The 23,768-nt window shown below is 42.9% G+C and overlaps 1 protein-coding gene across 2 annotated transcripts in view; it reads left to right on the forward strand.

Moving 5' to 3' along the window:
- REPS2 (RALBP1 associated Eps domain containing 2) overlaps positions 1–23,768 on the forward strand; it is a 225,955-nt gene that overhangs the window by 108,100 nt on the left and 94,087 nt on the right. For both annotated transcript variants that reach the window (XM_066356509.1, XM_066356510.1), the window contains exons 7-10: positions 5,121–5,184; positions 7,114–7,256; positions 16,186–16,280; positions 22,529–22,598. In XM_066356509.1, the coding sequence (XP_066212606.1) occupies positions 5,121–5,184; positions 7,114–7,256; positions 16,186–16,280; positions 22,529–22,598 (372 nt within the window). The remainder of the gene's footprint in view (positions 1–5,120; positions 5,185–7,113; positions 7,257–16,185; positions 16,281–22,528; positions 22,599–23,768) is intronic.

Consider the following 23,768-nt stretch of genomic DNA (forward strand, 5'->3'; position numbering starts at 1 on the left):
GAAGACTAAACAAACAGTGAAATTGTAGAGTCTGGAAGAAAAATTCATAGAACTTACTTTTTGTATTTGAATTTTGAAGAATAACAATATGTCCTTAAAAATTGTAACATGACATTAAAATGAAGACTAAGACTAATTTTCTCCTGTGAAATAAGGTTTGTACTGAAATATACTTGTATAAATGAGGCCATCGTGTTCTGATTGGTGGTAATGGCTTTATTGAAGGTAGATATAGCAAATTAATGATAACAACATGATTTTAAAGAAACAAGCAGAAACACAGATTGCATGTACTGACTACTTGCAAACCTTACCCACTGTTTAACTGAGTTTCTTCTCAAATATACAAATGATTAGACAAATACAAATAGGTTGTTGTTCGGGATGTTTTTACCTTCTTTCAACTTTTTTATTTTGCAGATTTTCAAATGTAGACATAGCTAGAGTGGCTAATATAACAAACCCCTCTCACAGAGCCCCAGCGATTTGGTTTTATTTATACCCTCTCTCACCCCAGATGATCTGAAACAATTTCCAGATAATTTCATTTGAAAATACGGGGTGGACAAAAGTAAGCTTACAATTGTGAGTACAAAAAACACGGAGTTAATACAAGTTTATTCTTGTATTAATATTTATTCATTAGTGTATTATTTTCCATCCAAATAACTGTAAACATACTTTTGCCCCACTCTGAATTTCAGGATGTATCACTAAAGGCCTCTTAAAAACATAACCACAATTCATTGGCACATGTTAAAAAAAAAGAGCATGAATTTCTTAATATTATCAAGTTTTCATTGTTCAGATTTCCGATTGTCTCATAAATGCCTTTAAATTCTTTTATGTGTTTGATCAAGGTCAAGAGTGATTCATATACTGTAATTAGATGATGTCTTTTTAAAAGGCATCTTTATTTAGATATTCACATACCATCAAATTCGCCCATTTAAAGTATACAATTCAGTGGTTTTAGTATATTCACAGATTATATTCACAATATAAATTTAGAACATTTTAATTATTACCCCCATAAACCTACTTATTAGCAATTATTTCCTATTCCTGCTCTTCTCACCTCCCAGCTGTAGGGAACTACTAAACTACACTCTTTATATCTAGGTTTGCCTATTCTGGGCTTTTCATATCAGTGAAATAATATATGTGACCTTTTGTGTCAGCGCTCTTTGACTTAGCATAATGTTTTTAAGGCTCATCTGTGCTGTACTGTGTATCAAAATTTTATTCATTTTTATGGCTGAATAGTTCCATTGTATAGACAAACCACATTTTATTTATCTATTCATCAGTTGAAAGGCATTTGGATTTTTTTTCACTTTTTGGCTAATAACGCTGCTATGGATATTTGTTTATAAGGTTTTTTTTGTGTGTTTTTTTCCTGCATCATTTTAATTTATTTATTAAATTTAATGCAGTGACATTGATAAATCAGGGTACATATGTTGAGAGAAAACATCTCTAGATTATTTTGACATTTGATTGTGCTGTATACCCCTCCCCCAAAGTTAAATTGTCTTCTGTCACCTTCTATCTGGTTTTCTTTGTTCCCCTCCCCTCCCCCAACCCCTCTCTCCTTCTTCACCCCATCCTCCCTCCCCCCACCCCCACCCTCCACCCCTGTTGCCATCACATTCTTGTTCATGTCTCTGAGTCTCATTTTTATGTCCCTTCTATGTATGGATTCATGTAGTTCTTAGTTTTTTCTGATTTACTTATTTCACTCCGTATAATGTTATCAAGGTCCATCCATGTTATTGTAAAGGATCCGATGTCATCATTTCTTATGGCTGAGTAGTACTCCATATACTATGTTTATAAGTTTTTGTGTAGATGAATGTTTTTATTTCTCTTGGATATATACCTATGAGTGGAATTGCTGGATCATACAGTAACTCTGTGTTTAATCATTTGAGGAACTGTCAGATTGATTTCCAAAGCGATCGCACCATTTTACTTTGCTGCCAGCATAGTAGGAGGCTTCCAGTTCATCCAATTCTCATCAGTGCTTGTTATTACCTGTCTTTTGATTATAGCAATCCTAGGGGTGAAGTGGCATCTCTTTGTGGTTATGATTAGCATTTCCCGAATAAATAATGACATTTACCATCTTTTCATGCTCTTATTGGCCATTTGTATTATATCTTCTTTAGAGAAATGTCCTTTGCCTTTTTTTTTTTGAGAGGCAAGAAGAATTCTTTATGTGTTCTAGATACAAATTCCATATGAGGTATATAATTTGAAAATATTTTTTCCCTATCTGTGGCTTCTTTTTATTTTTCTAATGCTATCTTTTGAACTACAAGTATAAAGATTTTAATTTTGATGATGTTCAGTTTATCTATTTTCTTCTTTGTGCTTTTGGTGTCATATCTAAGAAATCACTGCCTAATCCAAGACATGAAATTTTACTTCTATATTTTTCTCTGAGGAGAAATATGTATTACAATCTTTCTCTTACATTAAGTTTTTGATCCATTTTGAGTTAATTTTTGTGTGTGATATGAGGCAGGGGTTCAAATTTAGTCTTTTTCATATAGATATCCAGTTATCTCACAGCATTGAATTGTTTTAGCATTCCTGTCAAAATTCAATTGACTGTAAATGTGAGGGTTTATTTCTAGATATCCTATTCCACTGATCTATGTCTAGCTTAATGCCAGTGCTACACTGTCTTGATTATTTGTAGTAAGTTTTGAAATCAGGAAGTGAGAGTTCTTCAACTTTGTTCTTTTCAGTTTTGTTTTCATTTTAATTTTAAGGGATTGTTTTTAAATTTTAATTGTATATAAAATATTTACATGGTTCTAAAGTTGAGTCTACAAAACAGTCTACAAGGATTGGAGCTTCTGTTCCTGTCTTCCCACCCTATTCTTTCCTTGCCCAATAGGTGCCACCTTTTTGATGTTGGTCTGTTTTTAAAAGAAAAGCAAATACAGGCATATGGGTATCTATCTATATGTGTGTTCTTATCTCCATCTTTTCTTAGATAAATGGTAGCATACTATTTATACTTTTCTCCACCTTGCGTTTCTCACTTAACAGTATATCCTGGTGATTGCACCGTAGTTGCATGTCTAGGTGTTTCTCATTCCCTTTTATAGCTGTGTACTACTGGATTGAGTGACTGTGCAACCATTCATTCAGCCTCTCCCTTATTAGGATTACTTCTAGTCTTTTGCTGTTACAAATACTTCTGTTGTGAATAGCATTCTGCATGTCTTTTATTTTGTCAGTGTATCTTTGGATAATGTGATATTGCTAGATATTGCAGAACACGTTTTCATTGGTGGCATACCATTTTGCCATCCCACAAGCATCGAATGAGATGCCTATTACCCCACAGTCTTGTTATCAGAACATGTTAACTTTTGTATTTTCCCCATATGATAGGCAAGAAATCGTATCTTTGTATGGTTTTAACTTATAGATCTCTTATAAAAATGGTTGAACCTTTTTTATATGATTAAGAGTCAGTTGCATCTATTTCTGTGAACTCTCATAAGTCTGCCCATTTTTATATTGAGTTACTTGTCTTTTTTGGTAAAGATCTATATATATTTGGTGTGCTACCATTACTTCCCTGATATATCAATGCTGTGTGTAACCTAATGGTCTGAGAGACTCCTTGTAATAACAAGTCTGCATCCGTGTTTTCATGTTTGACTGTTCACAGCTTTTAAGCCTCCCTTCTCCCTCGTGTGCCCCTTATGTGGCTCCCCAGCAAGGTATGAACATAGCTGGAGAGAACAAGAAAAGGTGGCTGGCTTGGGCTTTCTACGGAGGTGGAGCTGCAGTGAGGGTTCCAGCTCAGGGTTTGAACTTCTGTCAGCACCGAAGGAGGGAGCATGGGGCTGTCTCATTAGCTTCCCCTTTTGGCAGGGGCAGTCAGGGCACAGCTGAAGTTGGTAGCATTGGCTTCCCTATGGGCTTTCCCTAACCTCTCTGGGACATCACAGTACAACACGCTCTATTGTCTGAAGACCAGGCCAGTTCTCTAGCTGTGGGTTTAGGCCTAGTGTGATTTGAAGAAAGGATATCAAGTCAGGGGGCGGGAGGTGGAGGAAGAAGAATGACATGAGGGGACATTGTCAATGTGGCTGGTAAATATGGGCTTTCTAGACACTTCTGACCAATGCTTGACAAAGTAGTTGCATTGTGACCAACAGTTTGTTGTATGTCAGCATTATTTCTAGGATGGTTTTGGGGAGGGGGCTCATTTGTTTATAGGGCTCTTTGCCTTTGATACTTAGTAATCTATCAAAGGAAAATCAGTTTGCTTTAGGGTTGATTATAATTCATTGCTTTCAGGCCAATTAGAAGACTTGTAATTGCCATGGAATGACTTGTCTTTATCAGCTTAAAATAGAGCTTGGGGTTTTGATTTGACTATTCTTCCTCTTAGCATTGAGGCTTGTGAATTGTAACTGTTTTGAGAGCTGGAGGCATGCAAATTTAAATCTCAATAATAGTTGGATCTAACATTTTAAGTGCATTTGGGACTTAAGTACAACTTTGTAACATGTAAAATGGAGTGAGTACCTGATTTAAATTGATACTGGTAAATTTACAATGAATAAAGAAGGTAGCAAGAGTTTCCTGAACAAGTTTCTCAAAGAGCCACCAAAGAGCTCAAATCTGACCTAAACTCTTTCCCGAGAGTCCTGTCTTACGTCTATGTGATGAGATTAATAGTGTTTCCTTTTTTTTGATATTTTCTACCATGATTGTGTATTGCTTTTTCATTAAAAGTACTTGACAGATTTTTACTTTAAAAATTTTGAAATTTGTCTTTTAATTTTTAGTAAAAGTTTGCACATTTTTAATAAAAATGAAGTGGGAATTAATTTATATAATTTGTATGTCAGAATATGTATTATGTCATTGCTTCTTTTGCCCTATTTTAATTTATATATTCTTTTAAATGCTGTCAACATGTCGTTTTTAGCCACATGATTTGTAGTTGCTTTAATGAATAAATGTTGTATTTGTGGTTATATGGTAGGGATTGTTGAAAGAAAAAATGGTGATTCATTGACATTAAATATAAAAGTTGCTCTGGATATTAATTAATGATTTATTTAAACAATGGTTGTTGACAGGTTCAGTGGCCAAGAACTTCTTCACCAAATCAAAGCTTTCCATTCCAGAACTGTCCTATATATGGTAAGTACAATTAATGCCACATGATATGATACAGTCATCCATATTCATTCTTTAATTCCTACTGTTGCATTTTAAAAGTCTCATTTTTTGGAAAAAAATTTTTTTACAAAGAGAGTGAGTAGAATTTAAATTTTTGTTGCTGTGAATATTAAATAAGTTATATGAAAAGCATGATGAATGGTGTCTGGTACATACTGCATACTACATATTAGCTATTATTTAAAAAGTAATTTTCTAATTATTATCCTCATCTAGACCCCTTTTCAGTCTAAGCAATCATGTGGGTGTATGAGAATTTCCATCTTGTATATTTTCTTTTCAGATTTTTCTACTTGATGTGATACAAGTAGCCAAGAGGACCTTGAAAAGCTATTCTTTATAATATTTTATGAGGCCAGGTGAACAGAAGGTCCACAAATGTTTTGGAATTCAGTTAAATCGGACTGTTCTAGCTGCCTGTGAGCTTCGTAAATTTGGCTGGTATTTATCAGCCGGGCCCGGGTTCAGACGTGCAGCTGCGGCGTGCGCTGTGCTTGGCGCCACAGCCTGGCTCCACGGGGCTGTGCCGGCCTGGTCCAGATGGCTCCATTCGCGTTTATGAAAATGCTTGGTGTCTCCATAAACTCCCGGCTGCGTGTGGGCTGTTCTTCCTCATGGCTGGGTGGGAGACCACACTACTGTGCATAGATAATGAAAATGTTGGAATATTTCACATGGATTTGCAAAAGTTATGAAAGCATTTAAAATTACTTGTCATGTTTTGTGCATTTTATTGGAAAACTACTGCAGTAATCCTTGTGCATGCCAGTGTACCTGAGATCCTGAGCTAGATTTATTCATTAACAATGTATTCTAGCATAATTTGTTTTTCACCACAAGCCTTGTATTAGATTTTAAAGCAAGGGAAAAAGGAAATGATCATTTTCAGAAGAATACAGTCTATTTTGGCAGGATTCCCAGTCTTAGCATAACTGGCCTGAGGCTGACTATCTCTTTGCGGAGACATGTACGTGCGTGCGAGCTGAGTGGTATTCCCTGTATCGCCTTGTCAGCAGTCCCCTCTTCCTGAGCCCAGAGCCGGAGCTGGAGCTCTTCCGGGCGCATGCATTCTAAGTGCTGGGGGGGGGGGGGTGAGTGGAGCTTACCTTCAAATAGTAACCCCTTCTGAGTACGCTTTTCTGTGTCTTATCGCTCTGCTTGTCTCTGTGCACCTGAGACTGGTTGAGCTTAGAGGGTCTTAGTTGCTTTGTCAGATAGGTTTCTTTTGTGCTGAATAAGTAGGTCTGTGCCTTTCAGTGGGAAACAATGACTGAAGCGAAGATAAGTCTTTTCAAGACTCTTCCTTTCTTCCTGTCTTATCTGGTTCCAGCCTTCCCTAGTTGCTAGTTTTATATGAAAACATAATTCAGCTTTATTGTGCTTACTTACATTTTCCCAGGAGGGGATTCTCAAGCAAATTTTTGATACAACATTTATGCGACCTGGAAAGTTCAAGGTTTTTCCATAAAGCTGGAAGAATGAAGCGCTCATTCCTGAGCCCCAGTAACTGGGCAGTGGCCCGGACAGCTGTAAACGGTCGGCTGGCTCTTCCTCTGGCTGTGTGGGGCACCCAGTCAGGAGCGCTTCCCACCACGCTTTTCCTGAATGGCTGTCAGCTGTAGGGTTCTGGGCATCGCTGTGTTGTGTACTCAGCATTGTAAAACAGACCGGTTGGAGAACCGGAATAATTTAAAGTTTTGTTTATAAAGTGATACCAGTGCTGTCAGCCATACTTTTTCTTCCGCCAAGTAGCTCGCTGAGATTTCATATGGGTTTGGGGACTCGGCAGGATCGCCCCCAGAGAGCCTGGGAATTGTGTTTGCATGCGTGACAGTGAGTACATCTTCCTCCACGCCCAGTGTCAGGAACTCATGACGCCTGTCTATTTAGGGAACTTAGTGATGCTGACTGCGATGGAGCCCTGACCCTTTCTGAGTTCTGTGCTGCGTTTCATCTCATTGTGGCCCGGAAGAACGGCTACCCGCTGCCCGAGGGCCTCCCTCCGACCCTGCAGCCGGAGTACCTGCAAGCAGGTGAGGCCTCGTCACAGGTCCTAAGTCTTAGACATTTCTATTCAGGCCATCCAAGAAACTTCTGTTTTTTTAAATGCTGTTTAGACACTTTGGGGAGTACTTTGTATCTATAGTTACTGTCCTTTAACTGATATGAGACTTTCACGTCTTATAATATAAGTAATAGAGGTGATCTGGGTGTGAGTCATCTGTGATTTTCATTCCAGTACTCTGTGGATGGATTCGAACCAATGTCACTTACCCTTTTATGCAAATTGTGGTGTAGGCAACCAGTAAATCTCCCAGCTGATATAAAATGAAGAGGAAGATCCTCTCGTACAGCCAAGTGCTGACTTGGTGTCTTTAGGCATGTCCCACTGTTCCCAGCTGGTCTTGGGCAATGAAATCAAAGAGAACTGTTATCCGTAATGAAAAAGTTAAAGAAAATTACATGCAGTGAAATCTGCAAAGTGCCATAATCTTAAATACGCACTTTTTTACATATATACCCACTCATGTTACTGCAATCAGATAAAGATATAGAACGTTCCAGCACACCAGAAGGTTGGAATAGAACTCTGTCTTCCTCATTAGTATAACAGTTACCCCTCAAAACCCTTTGGATAGGGTGTGTCCAACGTTTATATCAATTCCTTTGGAAGATTGGACAAATTAGCAGCTTTTCTCTTGCCCTTTTTAGAGGCAGTGGGCCGTGGTCTGATTTCTGTTACTCAGAGAAGTGTAGCTTCCACTGAAATAGTCTGGGAACATCTGGTACTTTCAATAACCTTTCTCACTTTGTAGGCAGGCAAGGTGTGGTAAAAACCCGAGAGCCTAGTCATGGATGAGTATTGGCAAGAGGGAGCAGCGTCAAAGAAAATGTGATAAGTCATTAGTATTTTGTGGTTAGAACTGGAACAGGCTCTAGATGATCTTATCTTGTCCCCTCTTCATAACGACACCAGTGACTCATCGAAGTGACCAGTGACTCATCTAAGTCAGTCCTGGGGTCTCTGACTTAAATAAAAACCCTGTTGTTTTCTGTATTAGGAAGTGAGAGGGTGATGGGGGTTGAGCTGAGACTTGAAGGCGAGAGGCCAAGTTCTTATCTGGTGCCAGTGGCAGGTAAACATGCTGGGGGAAGAGTGAATCGTTCCCAGCTATTCCCCAAATGCCCCTGAGAACATGTATGGAGGGGCGGCCTCAGAGTTTGGGCTATGCCAACAGCCTGCTACCCTTCCTTGTAGGTTGAGCGAGACCATCACACACCCCCAAGAACTAGTTTGCAATTGGGCAGCATGATAAATTGTTCTATTTCTTCTTCGGTATCACTCTCCCCCTCTATCCCCTACTCTCTTCCCCACCTCTCCCCACCTCTCCCTCCACTCTTCCCTCCTCTCTTTCCCACCTCTCCTCACCTCACCCCCACTCTCCTCCACCTCTCCCCTCCTCTCTTCGCCACTTCTTCCCCTCCTCTCCCCTCTTCTCTTCCCCTCATCTCCCCACCTCTCCCCTCCTCTCTTCCCACCTCTTCCCACCTCTCTTCCCCACCTCTTCCTACATCTCTTCCCCACATCTCCTCTCTTCTCTTCCCCACCTCTCCCCTCCTCTCTTCCCCACCTCTCCCCTCCTCTCTTCCCTACCTCTCCCCCCTCTCTTCCACATCTCTCCCCTCCTCTCTTCCCCTCCTCTCCCCACCTCTCCCTCACCTCTCCCCACCTCTCTCCACCTCTCCCCTCCTCTCTCCCTCACCTCTCCCCACCTCTCCCCACCTCTCCCCTCCTCTCTTCCCCTCCTCTCCCCACCTCTCCCTCACTTCTCCCCACCTCTCCCCTCCACTCACCACCTCTCCCCTCCTCTCTCCCCCACCTCTCCCCACCTCTCCCCTCCTCTCTTCCAACCTCTCTTCCCCACCTATTGCCACCTCTCTTCCCCACCTCCCCCCTCCTCTTTTCCCCACCTCTTCCTACCTCTCTTCCCCACCTCTCCCCTCCTCTCTTCTCCACCTCTCCCCTCCTCTCTTCCCCTCCTCTCCCCACCTCTCCCCCCACCTCTACCCACCTCTCCCCTCCTCTCTACCCACCTCTCTTCCCCACCTATTCCCACCTTTCTTCCCCACCTCTTCCTACCTCTCTCCCCCATCTCTCCCCTCTTCTCTCCCCCACCTTTCCCCTCCTCTCGTTCCCGCCTCTCCCCTCCTCTTGTTCCCCCTCTCCCCTCCTCTCTTCCCCACGTCTCCCCTCCTCTCTTCCCTACCTCTCCCCTCCTCTCTTCCCTACCTCTCTCCTCCATCTCTCCCCTCCTCTCTTCCCTACCTCTCCCCTCCTCTCTTCCCCACCTCTCCCCTCCTCTCTTCCCCTCCTCTCCCCACCTCTCTCCCCCACCTCTCCCCTCCTCTCTTCCCTACCTCTCCCCCCCTCTCTTCCACATCTCTCCCCTTCTCTCTTCCCCACCTCTCCCCACCTCTTCCTCACCTCTCCCCACCTCTCTCCACCTCTCCCCTCCTCTCTCCCTCACCTCTCCCCACGTCTCCCCACCTCTCCCCTCCTCTCTTCCCCATCTCTCCCCTCTTCTCTCCCCCACCTCTCCCCTCCTCTCTTCCCCACCTCTCCCCACCTCTTCCTCACCTCTCCCCACCTCTCTCCACCTCTCCCCTCCTCTCTCCCTCACCTCTCCCCACGTCTCCCCACCTCTCCCCTCCTCTCTTCCCCACCTCTCCCCTCTTCTCTCCCCCACCTCTCCCCTCCTCTCTTCCCTACCTCTCCCCTCCTCTCCCCCACATCTTTCCCCTCTTCTCTTCCCCTCCTCTCCCCACCTCTTCCTCACCTCTCCCCACCTCTCCCCTCCTCTCTTCCCTTCCTCTCCCCTCTTCTCTTTCCCTCCTCTCCCCTCCTCTCCCCTCCTCTCCCTCACCTCTCCCCACCTCTCCCCTCCTCTCCCCTCTTCTCTTCCCCTCCTCTCCCGTCCTCTCCCTCACTTCTCCCCATCTCTCCCCTCCTCTCTCCCCCACCTCTCCCCTCCTCTCCCTCACTTCTCCCCACCTCTCCCCTCCACTCACCACCTCTCCCCTCCTCTCTCCCCCACCTCTCCCCTCCTCTCTTCCAACCTCTCTTCCCCACCTATTGCCACCTCTCTTCCCCACCTCCCCCCTCCTCTTTTCCCCACCTCTTCCTACCTCTCTTCCCCACCTCTCCCCTCCTCTCTTCTCCACCTCTCCCCTCCTCTCTTCCCCTCCTCTCCCCACCTCTCCCCCCACCTCTACCCACCTCTCCCCTCCTCTCTACCCACCTCTCTTCCCCACCTATTCCCACCTTTCTTCCCCACCTCTTCCTACCTCTCTCCCCATCTCTCCCCTCTTCTCTCCCCCACCTTTCCCCTCCTCTCGTTCCCGCCTCTCCCCTCCTCTTGTTCCCCCTCTCCCCTCCTCTCTTCCCCACGTCTCCCCTCCTCTCTTCCCTACCTCTCCCCTCCTCTCTACCCACCTCTCTTCCCCACCTATTCCCATCTTTCTTCCCCACCTCTTCCTACCTCTCTCCCCATCTCTCCCCTCTTCTCTTCCCTACCTCTCCCCACCTCTCCCCACCTCTCCCCTCCACGCTCCCCATCTCTCCCCTCTTCTCTCCCCCACCTCTCCCCTCCTCTCTTCCCTACCTCTCCCCACCTCTCCCCACCTCTCCCCTCCACGCTCCCCATCTCTCCCCTCTTCTCTCCCCCACCTCTCCCCTCCTCTCTTCCCCTCCTCTCCCCACCTCTCTCCCCCACCTCTCCCCTCCTCTCTTCCCTACCTCTCCCCTCCTCTCTTCCACATCTTTCCCCTCTTCTCTTCCCCTCCTCTCCCCACCTCTTCCTCACCTCTCCCCACCTCTTCCTCACCTCTCCCCTCCTCTCCCCTCCTCTCCCCTCCTCTCCCCTCCTCTCCCCTCTTCTCTTCCCCTCCTCTCCCTCACCTCTCCCCACCTCTCCCCTCTTCTCTTCCCCTCCTCTCCCTCACCTCTCCCCATCTCTCCCCTCCTCTCTCCCCCACCTCTCCCCTCCTCTCTCCCCCACCTCTCCCCTCCTCTCTCCCCCACCTCTCCCCTCCTCTCTTCCCCTCCTCTCTCTCTCCTCCCTTCTCCTCTTCTCCCTTTCCTGTCTCTCTTGGATTGAGGCACAGAAGCACCAGTATTCCTTGGGCTCTCTTGGCAACTACATGGCTCCCATGACCAAGTCAGTGCATGCTCGCCCAGGAACCCCTCCTCTTTGGAGTGGGGCCATGTGGGGCTGTGTCTCTCTCTAATCGGGATGAGCTGCTGACCAGAGGGCTTAGGTCTGCTCTGGGGCTATTTAGTTATATTTAATGCCATCACTGTTTCCTCTTGCAAGCCCTGAGAGTCCTGGGTAACCTCATCTCCTGTGCCCACATTGATCTTTCTGTTTGTGGCCTTGACGGATGCTGTTTTATTCCGATGCAGAATATCCATGGAACCTGTGCTAGTTGTCATGACTCTTTGTTTGAGGTGTCACTTTGTAGGGATCCGAGTGTTTCACAGACTGTTTCAAAAGCCACTTAGAAAATTTTTACATCTGAGTGCCCTGAGCAGAAAGTGTGTTGACAGAAGAGAAGGAGCCTCTCGATCCCTTTTCTGCTGCAAATGGCTGCTTTTGCTTCCTTATGCCGCAGAGGGGAGTCTGTAAAATAGAGCGCCAGCCAAGAGGCCTCTCACTTCCTTTGGAATGAGGCCCTGTTTCTCCCCGGTCTTCTGTGAAGGCTGTCAGTGTGCAGTTTTACAGGAACAACTGAGGAGTCCACCACATTCCCTTCCGTTAAAGAAAACTTGCACGTCATTTCCAGAGCTTGTGGGCTCAATCTTAAATAATATTCATATAGTTCTAACAACATCAGCAGTCACCACGAGAGACCTCATAAACCCCATCACATTCAGTGACAGTGTATTTTAGGCAAAGCCTGAGGTTGTAGCTATTAACCTAATGTTTTATCACCCATGTTATCTTTGTAACAGCTCAAGAAAATGGCCAGAACTTTATAGATCTTCTCTGTGCTTTTAGACTTTGAAATACGAATGGTCCTGTTGATTTGGGGGCTTCATTTTTATGGTATCACTTTGGCTTTTTCATTAAAAAAGTTTTCCCCTTTTTATTGAATTCATTGAGATGACACTGGCTTTAAAAAAAACTTAGCTATTTTTCCAACATTTTCTAATTGATCTATATTCAGTCTTAAAATGTAATCCTGTATTCAACAAGTTGAGTGAAGAGTATAAATTTGGTGGATTCCATCATGCATTCACAACTATGTAAGTTTGCTTTTTTCCCCCAGAGACAGAGAGAGAGTTAGAGAGAGGGATAGACAGAGACAGACAGACAGGAACGCAGAGAGACGAGAAGCATCAATCATCAGTTTTTCTTTGCAACACTGTAGCTGTTCATTGATTGCTTTCTCATATGTGCCTTGACCGTGGGCCTTTAGCAGACCGAGTAACCCCTTGCTCGAGCCATTGACGTTGGGTCCCAGCTGGTGAGCTTTGCTCAAACCAGATGAGCCCGCACTCAAGCTGGCGACCTCAGGGTCTCAAACCTGGGTCCTCTGCATCCCAGTCCGACGCTCTATTCACTGCGCCACTGCCTGGTCAGGCAAGTTTGCTTTTAATAAAATAATGAAACAAGAATTGTTGTATCTGAGTTCTCCCCTAACAGTGAAAATTGAAGGGCAGAGTTGGAAGGAAAAGTTGGATTATTTGCTGGTTTACCCATGGGCCTTTTGATATTTTCATGTCTGGGTGACAGGGTAGATTCTGGTAAAGATTTTTACCATAATTTGTTAAAAATATTTGAGTACTTACTATAAGAGGCAATGTGTTGTTCTCTCTGGTCAGAATTCTATATAAAAGAGAGTTCCTACTACCATGGAGCTTTCTGGCAACTAGAGGGTCAATGTGAAATAGATTCTCGTATGAGTAATGGACCCTGTGATGGGCGCTACGAGGGGGAAGTACAGCAGCAGTGGGCTGCGCGTGAGTTTGGGAAAACTTCCTCAAATGTTCGAGCTGAGACAGGAAGGATGAGCTAAGGGCTGAAGATGGGAGAAGAGGGTCCTCTGGCAGAGGGGACAGCAGGTGTGTTACAGAGACCCTAAGAAGGGGCTCGAAGCATGGGAGAGAAGTACGATTCAGGCCACAGTGGCTGGATCCCTGAGAGCCAGGGCTGGAGGGGATGGGGACGAGGCTAAAGAAGCAGGTAGGGAACACCATGGGCAGTGACACTGGGGAGGTGACAGTGGGGATACAGAGGTGGGGACAGGCTGGAGTGAGGTTTAGCAGTTAATTGATGGCATTTGTGTGTTTGAAAGCTTTAGCTCTTTGCCCAGCAACACACCCTCGTGATAAGGTGTCCGTCGTGCAGTGCTACCAGATCACTGATAAACTAGAGAGAACACTCTTACCTCGGTTCACTGCTCTGGGGCGGGACTGAGGAATCGTACTTGGGAAAGTGTTTTGATCTTTTAACCAGGGAAAGAGACCGTGTAGTATAGTTAGAAAAATCACCAGCGCCTGTGGTTTACCCAACCCGATATCAGTGAAATTCAGGCCAGTGTAAACAAATGAACAATTTAAGCTACTTATATTCAATTGTCTATGATAGCTGTTACTCACTGGCCAGGACTTGACTGCGGGGAGGGGTAGTTGGCGTTTGAAACCCTGTGAGGATGGGAGGTTGACAAAGGATTAGCATTAATGTCAATTCATTTTAAACACGTGATTCAAAAAAATTTTATTGTGTGTTTACCACTCCAAGTTAAGACTCCTTCCATCACAATGTACAGATGTTACAGAATTGTGCACCTGAAACCTATATAATTTTATTAATATCACCCCAATAAATTCAGTAAAAATATTTTAAAGCACGGTGAAAAGATTTCCTGAACCCAGTTCCAACATGTATGTGTGGAGAGTTCCTCACAACCAACAAGCAAGTCTCATGTCTGAGAACTCAACTCACTCTGACACGTTCTACCTGGAGATAGAATCAGATTTCACAGGTAAAGGGCTCTGTCCCACAGGAATGCCTTCCACTTAAGATGCCAGTCCTAAATCCAGGCTGACTGGCTAGAAATCAGAGGCTTCCACGACTCCCTCCTGGGGTTTGATTAACTTGCTAAAGTGGCTGCTTACAGAACTCAAGACAACCTGTTTACTCACTAGGTTACCAGTTTGTTACAAAGAATATTAAGGATATGAATAAACAGCCAGATGCAGAGATAACAAAGGGTGTTAACCTGAATGAAGGAACTTTTGTCCTCATGGAGCTTGGGGCCTAGCACAGTGCCATATGGAATGTAAGTGTTCTGGTTTCCCAGCATGGAAGCTCTGAAAAAGTGGCCTATTAGCTATCCTTTTGGGTTTTTATGTAGACTTCATTACATAGTCATGATTGACTAAGTCACTGGCCATTGGTGATCGACTCAATCTCAAGCCCTTCTCCTTCCAGGGATATAAGGCTGAGGCTGACTGGTCAACACCCTTTGCTCTTTCAAAAGTCATATCATGAACATACCAAGAGATACCATCGTTGCTCTCATCAGTTAGGAAGTTCCAGGGGTCTTGGGAGCTCTGTGACAGAAATGGGGATGAAGACCAAATGGATATTTTATTATAAATCATAGCACACATGGCATTAAAATTTTGATTTCTTAATAGCTGGTCTTGACAAATTTGATTTGTAAGTTTCTGTTTATTGTCTACCCCAATCTGCTTTTCCTCTGGAATATTGACAAAATTTCTAGTTGTTCAGACATTTCTTTTTTAATTACTTTGTGACAAAGTGGTGAAACAATCCACTTCTAAGAAACAGCATGAGTGTTAAGTATTAGCTTACCTAGTAGCATAATTTTTCCTTATGCTGATCCAGTCAGCCTCCCAACCAACAGCCGCTATCACTGTTATTTTTTTAAATCTTTCATAGCCAAAGCTTTTTAAAAATATATTTTATTTATTGATTTTATAGAGAGAGGCTGGCCTTACTCTGGGGCTTATCCTTTCAAATTTAGACACCAGATAGATCCATAATTACCTTTTTAGTTTTCTCCCTAAAACTAGATTTGGTGAAATAAACAAAATAGTCTCTTGACTTTCTAGGGGTGAAATTGAGGTACAGCCAAACTAAGCTAGAATAATAACTAGCCAAGTTATTTACTTTAACCAAGAGGAGAGGGGGAACAGGAAATATATTTACTTCACTTTAGTTCTTGTTGCTTCTCGTATGTGTCTTAACTGGGCAAGCCCAGGGTTTTGAACCGGCGACCTCAACATACCAGGTCAATGCTCTATTCACTGCCACCAGAGGCCAGGCCCCTGTCAACTGTTGTGTGTTCAAAATTTATAATGTGATTCTGATTTCCTTTCTTGTAAATCAGAAAGAACCTGTGCTCTTTTGTTATTCCTTCTAACCAAAAGAAAGGAGTATTTCATAGAGTTTTCTTCACAAGAAACTTTCTTATCTTCGTAAGATCTTGCGTATTTCCAATAAGATTAGCTAAAATATAATATTTCCTTAGTTAATGTTTATAGAATTAAAACTATGACTATAGTTGCTGCTATTTAAAACTTGTGCTAGTAGCATAGTTCAAACTTAAGTATTGTGATAATGATGGTTCATGTGGAAAACAAGTGTGCTTCATAGACCTTCTAGCAGGACTGCTAGCAATTCATATCCCTGCTCAATCTTTTACCAACTATGTGACCTTGAGTAAGTTGCTTAACCTCCTGGTTCTTCAGTTCCATCATGTGTAAATGGGGATGATATGATAGAAATCCCAGGTTGTATTTTATAGAGAACTTAAAATACTATCTCAGTGTGATGAGTGTTATAACTAGTATACCTATCTACTAGCTGATTGTGTTGTTAAGTGTGAAGCTGTGCCTGTTATGACTATATGTATTCTTTTTCTTCTTAGCTTTTCCTAAGCCCAAGTGGGACTGTGCTTTATTTGATTCGTATTCTGAGTCCATGCCAGCAAACCAACAACCTCATGATTTGAATCGGATGGAGGTAAAAGATCTTCAATGTTAATGAGTTAAGGATGTGTATAGAATTAAATCCATTAGTTTATGTGCTTTACAAACTCTGGAAAATCCACTTTTATAACATTTCTCTTCATATTACTTACTCTGGGGCTTATCCTTTCAAATTTAGACACCAGATAGATCTATAATTACCTTGTTACTTTTCTCCCTAAAACTAGATTTGGTGAAATAAACAAAATAGTCTCTTGACTTTCTAGGGGTGAAATTGAGGTACAGCCAAACTAAGCTAGAATAATAACTAGCCAAGTTATTTACTTTTACCAAGTTTTAATTTTGAAGTAAACATTGTAAGGTTGTATTTTTGGTAGTTGAGTAATAATAAAATATAATGAACCAGAACAGATTTGATAGGAGGTTTGAGAACTATATATGAGGGTCCCAAAGCACATTCCAAGCTGCCTTCTCCCTCAGGGGTTTTAGCTTTTGGACCAGATGAAGACTGATTTGGATGATCCCGAGGAGAAACCTGGAGAGTTCCCACAGTGGTGGGCCGTCGATGTAGGGCTTAGCCACATGCTTAGTGATCCTTCAGTATACATTGATTAATAGGAGTTGTTATGGTTATTGTTAATTTCAGCACTATCATCATCATCCTCATAATTGCACTGATGACAACTTATGGTATCTGCTGTTCCTGTCCTTAAAAAGAAATCTGGAAATGTTTAGTAAATGGACGTTTATTCACAGGTTCATATTACAGTTCTCTGACCCTAGTTAAAACTATTGCAAGATGATAGAAGTCAAAGGAAGTATACAGGGCCATTTCTTTAATCTTTTGTAACTGTATGTGATTATTCCTCCCCATGGGGCACCCCTGCTTGTAGTCTGTGTTGTCAATGACATCCTCTGCCCCTCTGCGAGCCAGTCGGCCTGCTTCTGCAGTGCTCCCTTTGCTAAACGGCTCTCTTGGCTTCTCTGCCACTCTTTCTCTGAGTGTAGCCTCCATGTTACTTTCCTCAACAGATTTCTACTCATGGGGAAAAGATGTAAGGAAAAGTGATTTCAGGAGAAGTGATAGATGTGCTTTTGAAGAGTTTTGGCCTTTTAAATTTCTTTTCCTGTATATTGCATATGATGGAGAAACATAACAATTTTTAGCCACTTTCTTAAAATTTACTGATTTTTAGAGAGAGAGGGAGAAACAGGGACAGAGATAGGTATCGAAACATTGATTTGTTTTCCTACTTATTCATGTCATCATTGGTTGATTGTTGTATGTGTCCTGACCGGGGATCGAACCCACAACATCAGCTTGTTGGGATGATGTTCACATCAACTGAGCTACCTAGCTACCTGGTCAGGGCCTATGTAATAACCACTTACATTTTTTTTTTTTTTTTAGTGTACGTGCGAGAGAGACACAGACAGGAAGGGAGAAAGATGAGAAGCATCAACTCAGTTGTACCACCTTAGTTGTTCATTGATTATTTCTCACATGTGCCTTGAACAGGAGGCTCCAGCCGAGCCAGTGACCCCTTGCTCAAGCCAGCGACCTTGGGCTCAAGCCAGCGACTATTGGGTCATGTCTATGATCCCACACTCAAGCTGGCAACCTCGGGGTTTCCAACCAGGGACCTCTGCGTCCCAGGTCGATGCTCTATCCACTGAGCCACCACCTGGTCAGGCCAGTTAGCCACTTTTTTTTTTTTGTATTTTTTTTTCTGAAGCTGGAAACGGGGAGAGATAGTCAGACAGACTCCCGCATGCGCCCGACCGGGATCCACCCGGCATGTCCACCAGGGGCGACGCTCTGCCCACCAGGGGGTGATGCTCTGCCCCTCCGGGGCGTCGCTCTGCCACGACCAGAGCCACTCTAGCGCCTGGGGCAGAGGCCAAGGAGCCATCCCCAGCGCCTGGGCCATCTTTGCTCCAATGGAGCCTTGGCTGCAGGAGGGGAAGAGAGAGACAGAGAGGAAGGAGGGGAGCGTGGAGAAGCAAATGGGTGCTTCTCCTATGTGCCCTGGCCAGGAATCAAACCTGGGTCCCCCGCACTCCAGGCCGATGCTCTACCGCTGAGCCAACTGGCCAGGGTCCAGTTAACCACTTTTGATGGTCCTCAGTCTGCTGGCAGTGTCTGGAGAGGTTTGTCTTTCAGGCCAGGACACATAACTTCCATAGCTCTCTTATGCAGTTGCCCTTGTTTTTTATTTATTTCTTTTTGCTGTGAGTCCCCCTGCTTGTGTAAAATTAGGAGGTTGTTAAGTGGTTTACAAGAAAGTGTCATAGATTGGTATTCTTTGTAGAGAAATGTTTTGTCCCAGCTTGCCATGGTATCAGATGGGCTTTGCCCTTCCAACACAGACAAGGTTTATTTTGGGGAGAAATTAATGAACACATATAGACCTTATGTACAGCTAAGTTTTTACATACTTTTATATCTTTTATTTACTTATTTTTTTTCCAGAGAGAGAGAGAAAATCAGAGAGAGGGATAGACAGGGGCAGACCGACAGGAATGGAGAGATGAGAAGCATCAATCACCAGTTTTTCGTTGCGCATTGCGACACCTTAGTTGTTCATTGATTGCTTTCTCATATGTGCCTTGACCGCGGGCCTTCAGCAGACCAAGTAAACCCTTGCTCGAGCCAGTGACCTTGGGTCCAAGCTGGTGAGCTTTGCTCAAACCAGATGAGGCTGCGCTCTGGTGACCTCGGGGTCTCGAACCTGGGTCCTTCCGCATCCCAGTCCAACGCTCCATCCACTGTGCCACCGCCTGGTCAGGCACTTTTATATCTTTTAACTGGCTACTTTGAGAGAGCCTGTTAAAGGTACCTAGTCTTTGCTTTGCCCTGTCCAAACAAGAAAGCAAAAGAACAACAAAAAACTCTTTCCCAACAAAATTAATTTTGGGAATGGGGTGCTTTTAGAAAATGATGTAATAGACAAAATTCAGGGGTGAAGTAATAAGGTTAATTGATAGGTTGGCCATTTGAACAGTATAGGGCAGAATCTATTTATTTTAATAGCCAATGATTAAATATTTCATGTTCTTCTAAACTGTTTCAGCCATTGTTCTTTCTACAGCCTTTTAATCTTTCATGAGTGCATGCATGGAGTTTAAATAGATCTTGGTACCAGTCCTGTGAGGGGATGATTCCATATAGGTGTTTGTGTTTTATAGGTGTTTGTGTTATGAATGAAACTGTAGCTGACTCAGGTCAGGAGAAGTTTGCTCAGCAGTATATCCTCTAAAGACAGCAGTGCTGTAACCATGTTCCGTCAAGAATTAAAGATTATAGTTTCAGGTATACTCCACTTAAGCAGGGTTTCTTAGATTATTGGATTTCTTTCTTTTGTCAACAGCTTTACTGAGTACAATTCACACACTATACTCCTTTAAAGTATACAGTCCAGCGGTTTTTAGTATATTAAGAGCTTTGAAGCCATCATTATAGTCTAATTTTAGAACATTTTCTTCACCCCATAGAGAAAGCCTGTGCTTATTAACAGTCATTCATTCTCTCCCCTCTCACCAGCCTCTGCTAATCACTACTCTATTTTCTGTCTCTGAATTTGCCTATTCTGGACATTTCATACAAATGGAATCGTTCATTAATGATTAATAGTATTAATAATATGTGGTCTTTTGTGACTAGCTTCTTTCACTTAGTGTAACGTTTTGAAGTTCATTCGTGTAGCAGTGCCTTTTATTCGTGTATTTTATTGCTATAGTGTTCCATTGTATGGATGTGCCACATTGTCCATTCTTGAGACGATGGACATTTGGGTTGTTTCCACTTTGGGGGTGTTACAAAAAAAGTGCTGCTATGAACACTCATGTACAAGTTTCTGTGTGAACATGTTTTCAGTTTTCTTGCATATATACCTCGTTGTAGAATTATCGGATCATATTATAACTTGTTTAATTTTGTGAGGAACTACCAAACTGCTTTGCAAAGCAGCTGCACCATTCACCGGAAGTGTATGAGGGTTCTAATTTTCCCCACATCCTTGTTAACTCTTGTTATGGTCTTTTTTAATGTAAAAATTGTATTTATTTATATTTTTACTGAATTTATTCGAGTGACACTGGTTAACAAAACTATACAGGTTTCAGGTGTCCAATTCTATGACACATCTCTACAATTTTAGCCATCCTAGCGGGAGTGAAGTGGTATTACTTGTTTTTGATTTGAAGTTCCTAATGACTAATGATGTTGAGCATCTTTTGTGTCCTTATTAACCATTTGTATATCTCCTTTGGTGAAATATTGGTTCAAATTCTTTGTTTATAAATTGGGTTGTTTATTATTGAGTTATAAGTGTTCTTTATATATTCTGGGTATAAGTTCCATGAAAGGTATAAAATTTGCAAGTATTTGCTCTCTTTTGTTTTTCTTTTTTTTTTTGTATTTTTCTGAAGCCGGAAACGGGGAGAGACAGTCAGACAGACTCCCGCATGTGCCCGACCGGGATCCGCCCGGCACGCCCACCAGGGGGCGATGCTCTGCCCACCAGGGGGCGATGCTCTGCCCCTCCGGGGCGTCGCTCTGTCGCGACCAGAGCCACTCCAGCGCCTGGGGTAGAGGCCAAGGAGCCATCCCCAGCGCCCGGGCCATCTTTGCTCCAGTGGAGCCTCGCTGCGGGAGGGGAAGAGAGAGACAGAGAGGAAGGAGAGGGGGAGGGGTGGAGAAGCAGATGGGCGCTTCTCCTGTGTGCCCTGGCTGGGAATCGAACCCGGGACTTCTGCACACCAGGCCAATGCTCCACCACTGAGCCAACCGGCCAGGGCCTCTTTTCTCTTTCTTGATAGCTTCTTTTGCAACACAAATGTTTTATTTTGATGAAGTTCAATTTACCTGTCTTTTGTTGCTTGTACTTTTGGTGTCATATCTAAGAAACCATTGCCTAATTGAAATCATGAAGATTTACTCCTTTGTTTTCTTTTAAGAGTTTTAAGTTTTACATTTAGGTCTGTGATCCATTTTGAGTTAATTTTTGTGTATGCTGTGAAGAAGAGGTCTAATTTCATTCTTCTGCATATGGATATTTAGTTATTCCAACATCATTTATTGAAAAACAGTTTTCTCCCATTGAATTGTTTTGTACCTTTGTTGAAGATCACTTGACCGTAAATATAAGGGTTTATTTATGCTTTAGATTGTAAGGGTTTATTTATGGATTCTCAATTCTATCCCATCTACATGTCATTATGCTAGTATCACAGTGACATGATTACTGTAACTCTGTGGTAAGTTTTGAAATTGGGAAGTATGCATCCTTCAACTTTGTTCTTCTTTTTCAAGAATATTTTCACTACTCTGGATTCCTTGCATTTCCAAATGAAATTTAGGGCCATCTGGCTAAAATCTGCAGAAAAGTGAGGAGGATTGCATGAAATATGTAAACGAATTTGGGGTGTATTACCATCTTAACAATATTAAGTCTTCTGACTCATGAACATGGGATGTCTTTCCATTTATTTAGATTAAAAAAAATTTTAGCTTTCTTTTTGGATTTCTTTTTATTACGTCTTCTCCTAAACCATTTTTTTTTTTTTTACTAAGGATTATAATCTAGATGGGAGAAGAAAATGAAAGAAAGGCACTGTTAAGATACATACTTTGTTTCATTGGAGATAATGGACTTTGAATAGAAAATTACACCCGGACACTTCACTGTAATGCCAACAATGCTGCCTGAGGATTAAATCCTAAATCAGCTTGCCACCAGGAGTACTAGTAACTCCATTTTCTTAAAGTGAGAGGGACAGACAGACAGGAAGGGAGAGAGAGGAGAAGCATCAACTTGTTCTTGTTGCACCTTAGTTGTCATTGATTGCTTTCTCATATGTGCCTTGACTGGGGGGCTCCAGCTGAGCCAGTGATCCCTTGCTCAAGCCAGCGACCTTTGGGCTCAATCCAGCAACCATGGGGTCATGTCTATGATCCGACACTCAAGCTGGTGACACCATGCTCAAGCTGGTGAGCCTGCACTCAAGCCGGCGACCTTGGGGTTTCAAACCTGGGTCCTCCACATCCCAGGCCGATGCTCTTATTCAGTGTGCCACTGCCTGGTCAGGCTGCATATAAATATTTCAATACAAATGAACTCATCTCTCACTAGGAACCTAAAAAACATAGTATTAAATGTTCGGATTTACTGAAGATAGAAATATTGGCAGGATATATAGCTTTTAAAACATTTTCATAATATCTGCACATCACTTAATTTCTATTCATTCTATATAATTATTTTTTTTTCTTTTTCCAAGATGTTGTCTATTAAAGATGTCGCTGACTTTGCTGTTCCTACTCAAGATATGACTGGTGATGACAAACAAGGTATGAAAAGAGTGAGTTTACTCCTTTAGGGACATTCTGCCTCTGTTCCTTCATCTACTTCTCTTGAAATGGTTGACTTCTAATGCATATGAGGACAGTTATCAGCACATGAACACATTTGGATGGATTAGATAGTTCAGATTGTCCTAAAACTATAGTTCATAACGTGGTAACAAGAGCTGAGTGTCCGGATTACCCCAGCTCGTAGCTCCTTACGCACTGCTGACCTTCAGGCTCTCCTGCTCCTTACGTTGGAATCTTGCAGCTAATTAGGAAATGACTGGAAGTAGAAAGAATTGAGAGCATTTTATTTTGGCAGATGTGATCCCAGAGCATCAGTAAAAATGCACATCTGTACACAGGTCTAGTCCATAAGGAAATTAACTTCTAGAGAGAATTTCCGTCCCTGGGCTTAACTCTCTTTGACTGTGGGTGTGGGGCTACGACGTGGAGCCCGGCAACAATGTGCCTGACTTACCGGGTGGATGAGAAGCAGTTTCGCACAGTTTCTGTGTTAGAGCTGTGCCAAGCATGGAGGTAAGTTGGCCTGGGAATATCTGGAAGAGCAGGAGGAACCCCCCGCCCCAACCTTGACTCCATACTTCTGTATAATGCTTTATTTTTAAATTGATTTTGAGAAAGGGGGGGATCAATTTGTTGTTCCACTCATATATACTTTCATTGCTTGATTCTTGTATGTGCCCCGATGGGGGACGGAACCCACAGTCTTGGCATATTGGGTTGATGCTCCAACCAACTGAGCTACCCAGCCAGGGCCTGTATAATCTACCATGTCTTTCCTATGACACTGTCTTATCCAGTCCTCACAAAACTGAATGGAGTCTGGTATGTTCATCGCCTGAAATTTAGGGATGAGTAAACTGAAGTTCAGGCAGTATGAATCATTTGCTTAGTAAGAAAAAGAGAGGGATTAAGAACCAAGATTTTCTAAATTTCAAGCCAGCATTCCTTCTATCATCTGATATTGATTTACTACCCATGAATGGGAGGCTTATCTGAAGAGACTAAAAATCAGTGAAGCTATTTCAGGTTTTATTGTCAAGACTCACCACTGATGCAGCTTTGCATGGGAGTTAAAAATGAAAATAAGTTTTCTGTTAGAAAGCAATAGTGGCGTGCTATCTAAATATTTGCTTGGAAGTGCAAGCC

This window comes from Saccopteryx leptura, chromosome X, assembly GCF_036850995.1.
Source record: "Saccopteryx leptura isolate mSacLep1 chromosome X, mSacLep1_pri_phased_curated, whole genome shotgun sequence".
In the NCBI taxonomy this organism is placed as follows: domain Eukaryota; kingdom Metazoa; phylum Chordata; class Mammalia; order Chiroptera; family Emballonuridae; genus Saccopteryx; species Saccopteryx leptura.